General features: G+C 38.7%; 1 protein-coding gene across 1 annotated transcript in view; it reads right to left on the bottom strand.

Moving 5' to 3' along the window:
- Positions 1-12,342, bottom strand: part of LOC149211037 (uncharacterized) — a 129,893-nt gene extending 117,551 nt beyond the window's left edge. Inside the window, exons 1-2 of the mRNA XM_089396878.1 lie at positions 11,919-12,342; positions 9,252-9,316 (exon numbers count right to left, since the gene is read on the bottom strand). Of these exons, the coding sequence (XP_089253004.1) occupies positions 9,252-9,316; positions 11,919-12,105 (252 nt within the window). The 5' untranslated portion in view covers positions 12,106-12,342. The remainder of the gene's footprint in view (positions 1-9,251; positions 9,317-11,918) is intronic.
- Between the last annotated feature and the right edge of the window lie 1,210 nt (positions 12,343-13,552).

Below are 13,552 nucleotides of genomic sequence, written 5' to 3'. Positions count from 1 at the left end.
GATTCCGTGTGTGTTATATAATAATGCCCTTTTGAGTTATCTATGTATATATATGTGATGATGGCTTGAAGGTTCCAGTGTTGCAGGTTTGATCGACCATCGATCACTATAAGGATTGATGGCGATCCATTGATTAACGAAATATTGTTATATATGAGTGTTCTGTGTGTAGACAGACTTGGTGGCAGAACTGTGTTTTAACGCAGAAATCCATCGAAGGCAAGTGAGATCAAGTTAAGAGGGATTAAATGATAATGTACAGGATCAGTTGGATCTGGAAGATCAACAGTCCAAGTCCAATCGCAATGAGCGATCGCACTTTATCGCATCGGCAGAAACCACTGGAACGATATCGGAATCAGCCTTGATACATAGCAGTAGTGATCACGCAATCAAACGTCAACCATCAAATCGAGTCCAAATCAACGGTCAAGATTTGATCGGTGATCGCATGTCAGCAAAGTCAAATGACAACGGCAGAGTTAAGAGGTGCGCCGACATTACAATACGTCGATTGCCGATGGGCCAATCCACCGATGACCAATACGCCGATGAAGCCAATCGACGATCAGAGAAAGTGAAGCGCTATGCGATATGCCAAAACTCCGATCTACTGATAGCCGATAATCGGAGATTGGAGGAGTAAGCGCAGCCAAAAAGCGAAGGATAAGCGTGGACCCGACGATATTTATAGATGCAGGCTTATAGATTTTGAAGTCCGGCCCAAGGGTTCAAGCAGGGTTTTCCGTGTATTTCCCGTGTATCCGGTGTATCCTAATAAATGTGTGGTCCATGGTTTTAAGGCAAAAGCAATGTTTAAACGCTTCTGATAGGTTTGTGGGCCATAACCCACAAGCCTCAAGATCGAAAATTGTAATGAAAGGAGAAATTGGCTACACCCCAAAGTTTCCTTTCATCATTTGGTATCAGAGTAGGGAAAGGATTTCCTGTGAGAAGGAAGAAGAGTGCAAGCAGAAGGAGAACGAGGTACAGTTGCTTAAAGCTGGAGAGTTTGTGGTCCTACTGTCGTGCAGAGAACAGCAGCTGAAGGTGAGAAGACTTGCAACAACCTAGAGCAAGGAGCGCTCAAGTAGTTCCAAAGAAGAGAGAACCATAAGGATGCCAAAAGACTAAACTCAGAGGAGAAAGCTTGGTGAGGTATCGTGTAGCAGAGGAAGACTGTTACTGCAGAGGTTGGTTGCAACTCACAGAAGATCATGAAGGCAGTTCCACTGAGAAGTGGGTAGAATTGCTATGGATAAGGAGAAGCATATGACCAGGAGATCATAAATTTTTGTGCCTCAAGAGTCTGATGCAGGAGCATCTGACCCCCCCTTAATCAAAAGAGGAATCCAAAGCGGAGAACGAGAGGACGTGGACCATCAGAGCTGAACAGGGGATAAATCTGTTTAAAACAGAGTAAATGATGGAATGGATAAAGTCTCTGGAAGACTTTATTAAATGTAATATGCCACATATGTATGCATGTAGAGAGAATTAGGGACAGTTGAGTGATTCATGGAGAGGATTTGATCGGATCCTTTCAATGATCCGATCCAATGTGTTTTATATATATATGATGAACCTGCGTGTTCAATAGAGAGAGAGAGATAAAGGAATAGATAGAAAACTGTGTAAGCATAGAGTATTCACAATGTAGTCGAGAGGAGAACTATGACTAAGGCCGAAATGCCTTAGGATGTAATCATATAATGAATAGATGTGCGTTGTGTGGATTCCGTGTATTTTATATAATACTGCCCTTTTGAGTTATTTGTGTATATATATGTGATGATGGCTTGAAGGTTCCAGTGTTGCAAGTTTGATCGACCATCGATCACTATAAGGATCGATGGCGATCCATTGATTAACGAAATATTGTTATATATTATATGAGTGTTCTCTGTGTAGACGGACTTGGTGGCAGAACTGTGTTTAAACACAGAAATCCATCGAAGGCGAGGAGATCAGGTCAAGAGGGATTAAATGATAATTCACAGGATCCGTTGGATCTGGAAGATCAACGGTCCAGATCCAATCGCGATGAGCGATCGCACTTTATCGCATCGCCGAAAACCATTGGAACGATATCGGAATCAGCCTTGATACATAGCGGTAGCGATCACGCGATCAAACGTCAACCGTCAGATCGAGTCCAGATCGACGGTCAAGATTTGATCGACGATCGCATGTCGGCAAAGTCAAATGACAGCGGCAGAGTTAAGAGGTGCGTCGACGTTACAAAACGTCGATTGCCAATGGGCCAATCCACCAATGATTGATACGCCGAAGAAGATGATCGACGATTGGAGAATGTGAAGCGCTATGCGATTATGCGATATGCCGAAACTCCGATATAGCGATAGCCAATAATCGGAGATCGAAGATCGCAGTTCGGAGGAGTAAGTGCAGCCAAAAAGCGAAGGATGAGCGCGAACCCGACGATATTTATAAATGTGGGCTTATAGATTTTGAAGTCTGGCCCAAGGGTTCAAGCGACGTTTTCCGTGTAGTTCCCGTGTATCCTGTGTATCCCGATAAATGTCTGGTCCATGGTTTTAAGGCAAAAGCAATGTTTAAATGCTTCTGATAGGTTTGTGGGCCATAACCCACAGGCCTCGGGATCGAAAATTGTAAAGAAAGGGGAAATTGGCTATACCCCAAAATCTCCTTTCATCATCTTCTTATAAAACTTCAATTGACGAATTCCAAGACCTATGAACTTTGACCAAGACTCTCCAAGACCAAGTCAAACCTTGCTTCAAGCAACTTTTACAATTTCGATTTACCCAACAGATTCTTCTGGAACTTCAACCTGCCCAGCAAACTTTCTGCAACTTTGAACTGTCCAGCAAATTCTTCTGCAACTTCAACCTGCCTAGCAAATGTAGAAACCCTAACACAAGAGAGAGAGAGAAAGTCCCAAAAACTTCAATCCAGTTCTCCTCTTTCATCCTTTTCTAGCTTCTATCTTGAGAAGATCAAACTTGCTTGAATGAATGTCCTAATGAGGTCGAGTTCCTTCTTATTTATAAGCTTTTGAGGGGTACAAATTGCTTCCTTTAGGCCGACTTGATGACAAGGTCTTGGAGGGTCTTTTGACTCTATTTTGACTCAAATAAATTTTTCTTTTCAATATGTAACATGCCCAAAAGGGTCTTTCATACATGACAATGACTCATTTGACTTGTAGACTCAATGACAAGCCCTAGAAGCACTCAATGGGTGCTTGACCAAAAAATAAGTTTCCCTTGAGCATGAAACCCGTGCCTCAAGAATAATAATAAAATTTTCTTATTACATCAAATAGATAAAATCATGATTACATATGCCATTATGAAGACCGAACCTAGTTACATATTTCAACACTCCCACTTAACTAGGGAGATTTTCATAATCCATACAAGGTACTTGGACATTCTCAATCTAAAGAATTCTCATAAGAAGAGTCAGATTGGTAACCCATTTGTTTAGCATCATATCATCCAACATTGTCACATAGCAGGCCTTGACTAACAGCTCTATCTCTCCACAAGATCATAGCACAATGCCCCCTAATCATAATGAGTATATTGTTAGTCAAAGCATACCCCACCCCGATGTTCACAAGGTACGTCCTTCCAGGACTATTCTTATCTTGGATTCTCCGTCCTCAAAGAATAACAGTCCTATACGACTACTCTTATCTTGGATGCCCTACCACATCCTCTAAGAGTATCAGATGCCAAATGCTTATCCAATCCTCCATTCTTTCTTCCTAAGCGAAGACAAGAATGATGTGCATGTCTCTCCTTCTCAACTAGGGAGGATATACCCATTCCTGTAAAAAGGAATGAACCCAAGCTCCCTCACAAACAGGGACTTGTCCAAGCTCCCTCTTAACTAGGGACTTGCTTCCAAGTTCTTCCTTAACCATAAGCTTGCTTTTAGGTTCCCTCTTAACTAGGGCCCTATTTCCAGCAGCAACTATCTTTTCTTTGGTGAAGATCATGGGACCTTTAGCTGCTTGTAACATGCCCAAAAGGGTCTTTCATACATGACAATGACTCATTTGACTTGTAGACTCAATGACAAGCCCTAGAAGCACTCAATGGGTGCTTGACCAAAAAATAAGTTTCCCTTGGGCATGAAACCCGTGACTCAAGAATAATAATAAAATTTTCTTATTACATCAAATAGATAAAATCATGATTACATATGCCATTATGAAGACCGAACCTAGTTACATATTTCAACACTCCCACTTAACTAGGGAGATTTTCATAATCCATACAAGGTACTTGGACATTCTCAATCTAAAGAATTCTCATAAGAAGAGTCAGATTGGTAACCCATTTGTTTAGCATCATATCATCCAACATTGTCACATAGCAAGGCCTTGACTAACAGCTCTATCTCTCCACAAGATCATAGCACAATGCCCCCTAATCATAATGAGTATATTGTTAGTCAAAGCATACCCCACCCCGATGTTCACAAGGTACATCCTTCCAGGACTATTCTTATCTTGGATTCTCCGTCCTCAAAGAATAACAGTCCTATACGACTACTCTTATCTTGGATGCCCTACCACATCCTCTAAGAGTATCAGATGCCAAATGCTTATCCAATCCTCCATTCTTTCTTCCTAAGCGAAGACAAGAATGATGTGCATGTCTCTCCTTCTCAACTAGGGAGGATATACCCATTCCTGTAAAAAGGAATGAACCCAAGCTCCCTCACAAGCAGGGACTTGTCCAAGCTCCCTCTTAACTAGGGACTTGCTTCCAAGTTCTTCCTTAACCATAAGCTTGCTTTTAGGTTCCCTCTTAACTAGGGCCCTATTTCCAGCAGCAACTATCTTTTCTTTGGTGAAGATCATGTGACCTTTAGCTGCTTGTTGAGCTCCTCCTTTATCTTCATTATTATGGAGCCTTCATATTGTAGGGCATCGGCCATCCATCACTTTCCTCAAGTCAATCATGTCATCCTTCCCCTTATCAAAAAGTGATTTTCTAGTGCATATTTGGCTTTCCTTTATACAGCTACCTCTTCCACATCATGTTTCCTTTAGGGCCTTACATCCCACCACGAGTGTTAGTTGTAGGTGACATCCACAACTCTTTTTCTAGTATCCCTGCATTAACCCATCCAAATGTTATTCAAAAACCAAAGATAAATAGCAAATCAAAAGTACCTTTTGTGATGGCCTTTCATCATGACATCTATGGTTAGAGACATCAACATCCTGCATATTCATAAACACATCTCCAAGACTTTCAATGTCAAGGGTCTTCTTCCTTTTCAGACTTTATCAATGTCTTCATACCTTTCCCATGGAGATTTCACATCAGATTCATTAGATGTTGATTCCTAGTGACCATAGTTGCAGCTTTCACGATCTCTTCTTTCTTTCTTCACATATTGCTACTCAGGAACATTCATCATAGTCCCTTTGCCTTTGTTAACCACCTTATATTCCATATGAGGACATATTATGTTGATTTCATCTTGTCAAAATGTGAACCATGCCTTCATGCATCTTTCCAACGAAAGAGATCCCTTTTCTTTGATCATGCTCATGAGGTAGAGCATTCATCCATGTTATTTGCAACTATATGATGACATGACTCAATCTTATCAAATACATGCATACATACCTCATTTCTTCTTTTTGGTCATCTAGAATTCCTTTAGCAGCTTCCTTGATTGAAAGTACTTCAACCATCTTGACCTGTTGCACTCCTTTATCATTGTACCATCATCCCATGAATCCTATACAAGATGGAATTCTCAACAAGACACTTGCTTCTTTCAAGAGAGGTGAACCTTCCAATGAAGATTCCAACAGAGGATCTTGATTATCCTCATCCTGCAAATGCTCCTTCCTAATGATGATGATACATGATGAGTTCTTTCTATGCTAGATGACTTTTCTTTTCCCATAAGTACTACTTATGCTTTCAATGAGGTTACCAAGAGCTACTTCCTTTCTATGATGATTGCTACAATCATGTAGCCTTCTACATCAGCTATATTTTCAAGATTTTCTAATGTGCACTTGTTTTAATGGTATGCTTCTACTATGATGCCATCTTCTACTAATATGCATTTAGTCATAATGCTTCTCATTTTGATTGCCAAGGTAGAGGTCTTTTCACCTCCTGCTTCTCTTTGTTATGCATTAGAGGAACCCCGACAGTGAAGATCTATCCCTTTGATTTCTTCTCATCAGGTTCTTCCACTTCTTTGGCGATATGAGTTTTATTTCTTTCTATCCTCTTGTTGTCCTTCTTTAATTCTGGACAATCTCTCTTGTGATGCCCATATTTTGGATAGCCATAGCATTGGATCTTCAACATATCCTTCTTCTTGAGGACCAGATTTTTTCAAACCTTCCCTTTTCTTTTAGACATGGCAACAAATGCTTGAACTTATTCACCTGGTCCCACATCGCTTTTTTCTTGGTTTACTACAATTACCAGAGTTCACTGAATGAGGTGGCTTCCTTCTTTCCAAAAATGCTTGATATGAAGTTGTCCCATCCATCAGGTAGTGTATTTAGTACCACAGTGGTCATTTCTCATGATTTCCCCCAACTCTTGCAGTTGGTCTCATATTTCTGACACCCTCATGAAGTATGAGGCTATTCCTTCTTCCTTTGATATCATCATCTTGTAGAGCTCGGTTCTCAATGATATCATTTCTCCTGCAGTACTTACAGAGAATAATTCCACCAGTTTGTCATAGATGTCTTTTGACTTTCCAACTTTGCTACATAAGGATTCTTTGAGCCTTATTTCCCTTTTCATGTATTCAGCTAAAGCTTGATCTTCTTCCTTTGGAGGTTTTGTGACAGAACCCTTAACCTGCTCAACGACTTCATTTTCAATGACAATCAAATCTATCCTCTTCTTCCATGCAAGAAAGTTTAATGACCCGTCCAATTTGTTGCTCTCCTTGCAAAATGAAGTCATATTGATATATTCAAATATAGATTATAAAGATACTCGAGTGAAGATGCTCCTTGATGTTAATTTCTTCAACTTGATGCCTTCTTGATTTTGATGATGATAGAAGATGTCTTCTTGATGAAGATGTCTTCCTTCAAAAGTGCTCGTTCAACAAGAGGGAGATCACCTTGATGATGATGATTACGCTTCTTCATGCTTCTCTAGAATGTAGAGACTTTTAGATGCTTTAATGTGTAGTTCTTCTTTGGATGAGCTAAGGTTTTGAGGTCTTCTTAGTTCCTTCTAGTTACGCTTGTCAAACTTACAACTTCATATTTCGGCCCTTTTTTAGATTTTCGGCTTGCTATTACAAAACTGCAATTTCAGCTTCTTCAGCAAAAACCCTAGTTCATACGTGTGACTAGAAAATGGATGGATTTGTCTCCTTTCTCCTTCATTTGAGATGGAATCTTCTTCTTATTAATTCAGCTTGCAAGGGAGTCCTTTTTTGCCCCAAAACTTCAGCTCTCTTGGAGTAGCTTATACTTCATATTTTTTTGTTGCAAGATGATGCCCTAATCTTCGCACGTGTGGAGGAATATAGCCCAAAAACATATCTAAGATGCTTCGCTTCTCCTTTTTTCTTCGTTAGGCATTAGGCTTCTTTTTCTCTCTTGATCAAACTTCTTGATGCTTCTTAGATGCTTTCTAGTGCTTCAGCCCTTAAGTGTCCTTCTTTAAGATGTCTTTCCTTGTCTTGTCACCTTAGCTTTCATACCATGTTGAGAAATCTAGGGGCAACTAGATTGGGTGATTTCTCTTACATTGATCACTACTTGTGATGTATTTTTACTTAACTTGATGAGCTTCTTCTTACATTTGATTATTATCAGTGTTTTTTATCATCAAACAGCTACCAAACAATAAAATCAATGAGACAATAGGACATAAGATGTAGGCGATCAGCTAGGGCCAAAACCTCTCCAACTGAGAGGAAAACTCACAAGAATTATTCTCTTCTTATAGAACTTCAATTGATGAATTCCAAGACCTTTGACCAAGACCCTCCAAGACCAAGTCAAACCTTGCTTCCAGCAACTTCTACAATTTCGATTTACCCAGCAGATTCTTCTGAAACTTCGACATGCCCAGCAAACTCTTATACAACTTCAACCTACCCAGCAAACTCATCTGCAACTGCGACCTGCCCAGCAAATTCTTCTACAACTTCGCCCTGCCCAGCAAATGTGGAAACCTTAACACGAGAGGGAGAGAGGCCCAAAAACTTCGATCTAGTTCTTCTCCTTTTTCATCCTTTTCCAACTTCTATTTTGAGAGGATCGAACTTGCTTGAATGAATGTCCTAATGAGGTCGAGTTCCTTCTTATTTCTAGGCTTTTAAGGGGTACGAATTGCTTCCTTTAGGCTGACTTGATGACAAGGTCTTGGAGGGTCTTTTGACTATATTTTAACTCAAGTAATTTTTTCTTTTCAATATGTAATATGCCCAAAAGGGTCTTTCATACATGATAATGACACATTTGACTTATAGACTCAATGACAAGCCCTAGAAGCACTCAATGGCTACTTGACCTAAGAATATATTTCCCTTGAGCATGAAACCCATGCCTCAAGAATAATAATAAATTTATTTTTCTCATTACATCAAATACATAAAATCATGATTACATATGTCATTATGAAGACAAAACCTTGTTACATATTTGAACAACTGGGATAAAAATAAATCAAAACGTGATATCATTTATAACAACTTCCCAACCCAAAAGCTAGAAGTTATAACATTGTGAAAAGCATCCTATGATAATATGATTAAAACAAAACCATGCAATACAAGAATAAAAGCAACTCATCTACAATTAAATTAAGACTACAAAAACTTGGCATATGAAGGGAAACATTTGAAGCTTTGTGTGGTGTCAATCTTGACAGTTCTAAAGTTTACATATCAATTTTACCAACAAATAAAAACAAACAAACAAATAAATAAAAATCAACAAAACCATATTATGTACATAATAATAAACCTAGCATCTCCTAACAATTTTTATACAATATGGAGCCTTCCTAACTGATCTAGTTATTTGTACATAAAGCAATTTAAGTGGAAGGACCTCTTGTTAAAACATAAAAGCAATACATAAGTGATTCTTATACAAAGCTCAAGAATACTAATAGATGGATTCAAAGATCAAATTACCAACCTTTGAAAAGTCAAACATGCAAGTGATTACAAACAAACTAGAAGTAAAATCCAAGCAGAAAATCAAAGTGATTGAGTAAAGAAAGATAATCCACCTTTGCAATTTCCAAATGCCCACAGTCCATAGCCGCAATGGATACTTGCTCATACAAAGTCCATACTGCAAAATGAAGAAAGAAAAAAATTAGGCTAAAGTGACAATCCAAATAATCATCTACAAGTGACTGGAAATCATAGTTTTAAAAACCATAACCAGATTTTGAACCAATCCACCTATCAAACTGGGTTTCGAACCGAAACCGGATCAAACCGGACCGCACAAGATTCAATGAACCGGTCATTTAAAAAATACATAAAATAATTAACTTTTAATTAAGAAAAATACTTTTAAGATTTCAAATCATGATTCCAAATCATTAGAGACAAAACATGCAAAGTTCTCATCTAAGTACTACGTAAAGTTGCGTATATCAAAATGCCACCAAGCACAATACGTATCATCAACAAAATACATAATCAATGAGGCTCTAAACGGCATCTAGAGTCCAAAAACAACACTAAAGCTACTAGGCCATTGGCCTACTATAAATCACAATCAAAATATCGAACTCATCACTAATTCACCATTACTAGAAATGGGATCATCAACAAGAGCTACATAAAACATCATCTAGCTCAACGTCTTCAAACTTAGATTCCTCAACCTTATAATATGGAAGAAATTGAAAAATCTTAACATGCCTAACCAATGATTTTGATTTGAGTGAAGGGTTCATCTCAACCTTATAATATGGTAGAAAAAGCTTAACATTCCTAACCAATTATTTTGGTTTGAATGATATCATCAACATCATCAACATCAAGGTACATAAAGGTATCATCAATATCATCAACATAAAGGTACATAAAGGGCTTCATGCTCTTGATAAAATGCCAATCCCATACCCTCATACATGATAGAATTCAATGAAAATGTTGAATCCTAAAATCCTAAAAGCTATTAACCCTACTAAATTTCGAGTGGGATGTGAAATTCTACTTTCTCCATATGGCATTCAATGAGGTTGGAACCACTTTTAAACATCCTGAAACAATAGATGGCAACATTCACTTTTACTTTAAGAATTTAATATTACCTTCGTGTGTCAGCACTGCTAGGGTTGAGTTAGGTTTTTAACTTTTGTTTAGGTTTAGGGATTAGGAGAGGGAGAGTTAATTTTATAGCCAAGGTGGGCTGTTGAGTTAGGTTTTTTACTTTTTTGTTTAGGTTTAGGGTTTAGGAGAAGGAGAGTTAATTTTATAGCCAAGGGGGGCTGTTTTGGGAGGGAAGCAGCCCGTAGTTTCCTCCAAAACCACCTGAAAATGCCACTGCGGGTCCAGACTCTCCAGAAAAAATTTGCAATTAGCCAAGTCATTTCGCTCCAGGTTTTTCCTTACAATGGTCACAAATTTGCCACTAATCTGGTAGAAATCTTAACCAAGTCATCCACCGAGTCCAATGGTATATTGCAGGGAAACCTAACAAGGTCATAAGAGCCGAAAAGCTACAATCTTAAATTACACGTTTTCCATGCAGAATGGTGTCGAAATGTCCACCTCTGACCTTGATAAAAAAACAACCATGCAACTGGTCAACAGGTCATTTTGCACAGTATCCAGATCCAAACTTATCATCAAAGACACAGTCCCATACCAAACCTTGTCCCCAATAAGCAGACCCATGATAACCTGTGATGGGGGAAGGACAAATAGCCCCCGTCCTATTTCCTTCTCATTTCTCACAGTCGAAGTCTTCTGAATTCAACTTAGAGTTGGCACAGCTCGGGGATTGAATGTAACTCTGTGCTTATAGGTATCCATGTTCGCAGCAGAGTCGGGACATCCACGCTAGCTGCCTATGAACCAGCTATTTCGTTGATAAACGTCCTGGTGACTTAGGGAATTTCTCCAAATCTCCTCTCTCCCAAAGGCGATGAGAGTGAACAGTGTGTGAACATACCTATATACAAAGTTACGCATTTATGTCTGTAAGAAGTTCAAGAAACAAAAAGAACTGACGCAATAACCTTTGCAGTGCACTGTCCTGGGTGGAATTTCGAAGTATTCCATCAATCAGAATCCATTTCTATGTTCCAGCTCGTAGTTTTGCATTTGTTGTCGCAAAATGTTGTGATAGAATTCTGATGTTTCCACCATCCATGGATTGGTGGTGTGACAGTTTTTTGATGGTTTATCCTATACTCGATCTTGGTAAGTTACAGTGAATGACGGTGGCTGATTAGGCCAGTTGACATAAATATCCAAAGGCAAGTAAAATTCAGATCTTTGTAAAATACTAAATAAAAACCAAAACACACTGTCACATTTGGCGCAGAGCGTTTGAATTTTTTTAATGGTGAAAATGCACTCAAAACTTCTGGGCACCCAAAATTCTTAAAGTGGAAAGCTATAAACCGGATTTTCAAAAAAATTGGCCAGATTTTGTCTGCGGGAATTTCCGTTGTTTAGCGGGCTAAAACGTAGCCTCCTTCGACTACGCGGCCACAATTTTCGTCCTGACATCATCTAGTGGCTCGAACCCTAGTCCATCAAATTCCACTTCACGACACTGTATTCGACTAAACCCTCACCAGATCTATTCCTCGGAAACCCCATCGAACAATTAAAACGAATCGAAACGACTGGCAATATAAACACACGGTCATACCTGAAGTTTAACAAAAAATAAATAAATAATAGAATAAACGGAAAACCCTACAAACCTTCTCCGCCTAGCTTGGATCTACCCTTGGCATCATTCAGAAGAGCCATTCCGTGCCGTAAGACCTTCTCAGAACACCTGACTTTAAGCTTCTTCACGAGACACAGATATTCCCATACATTCCCTCCGCCATTATCGACCTGCGACTCCAACCTACTCAACTCGGCCTCCTCTGCAGCTCCCACCATTTTCTGCCCTCAAATTGATTTATAGCTCCACTTAATTGATAAAAAAATCTCGAATCCAGCACAAAGTGATAAATTTGACGGCTTCTGAATCGAAAAACACCGAGATATGCGCAATTATGCAGCAAATTTAGCGATCAATAGGCTGTTTTTGTCCTTCGAAGCTGCAATGCCGCTTTAGGTAGAATCCGAAATTTTTCGCAACAAACTCTGCAGTTTCTAACCTGCTGCAGAACGTTGTGCCGCAATTCAGCTTCATTATATTCAACCCAGTTGCATATATAAGATAAGTTTCCAATCTAATTGGAGTATCGTGACACACTAAACTTTTGGTAGATGTTTCAAAGGGAAGGAGGTTTCACACCGTCATTTTACATAAAGGTGAAAGATAAGGGGTTAAGGGTTTTATTTACACATGATTAAAAAAAATTATGATTTAAAAATTGGTGGATGTTTCAAAGGGAAGGAGGTTTCACACCATCATTTTACATAAAGGTGAAAGATGAGGGGTTAAGGGTTTTATTTACACATGATTAAAAAAAATTATGATTTAATGTTTTTAGAATTTTGGTGTTTGAAATTGATTTGTAATTAGGCTCATTCATACTTTAATGACATTTGAAAAGTACAAATAATAGAACTTTCCCAAATACATGAAAATGTTAAATTTAATAATTTTAATATGGGGTTATTATTTTCCTTGTTTTGCCGGATTATAGCATTCGTCTCGTAGTCAAAGTGCATTTGATTTTGCATTTTTTTGCCGTTTTTGCAATTTTAACCAAAGTTTCATGAAAATGCTCAATATTTCTATTTTCTATAAATTCAAAAATAATTTTCCAATTTCCTAAAAATATTATTTCTAATTTTCAATTGGCTCAGCGAACTCTGGTGGAAGGCATTTTATTTTTCGTTTTTGCCAATAAATCATGCATAATTTAAAAATTATGGCCAAAAAAAACCAATTTTCTGAGTGATCATTCCATTAGTGGGTGTTCTGACTCTGACACTGACGTTGTTATGCCTGACACGATTATCCCTGACACTACTACTGTGTTGCCCAATGTTGCAAGTCCTTTACATGGGTGGGGGAAGAGGGTGCAAAACATTGATACATGGGCTAAATGAATCTCCAATTCATTGTGCAGAGTGCGGAGGGACCTCTGCATTCCGCACAATGAACTTTCTCTGCATTCTGCACAGTGAGAGTTGCCCGGAATTGAGTGTGAAGTGTGGGTGTTGCCTTTGCACTCCATATCCTTGAATTGAAAATGCTTTTCAATTTTGTAAGAGTGTGTTTTTTGCCCTTCCAGTTGGATAACTTTACGGATCTACGCCTCATTAATTTATCACTACTATTAAACGTAAATACATTCCATGATTTCTATTTTGTGGGCTCTTCAAATTGAACAAGTATCATTATGTCGATCTCCTTAATTATGAGGTGAGG

Source organism: Pinus tabuliformis, chromosome 1_2 (genome assembly GCF_031772625.1).
Source record: "Pinus tabuliformis cultivar Carrire ecotype Pingquan chromosome 1_2, CPIR1, whole genome shotgun sequence".
Classification (NCBI taxonomy): domain Eukaryota; kingdom Viridiplantae; phylum Streptophyta; class Pinopsida; order Pinales; family Pinaceae; genus Pinus; species Pinus tabuliformis.
The sequence above is the reverse complement of the archived record's forward strand: the minus strand, read 5'-3'. Positions and strand labels throughout refer to the sequence as shown.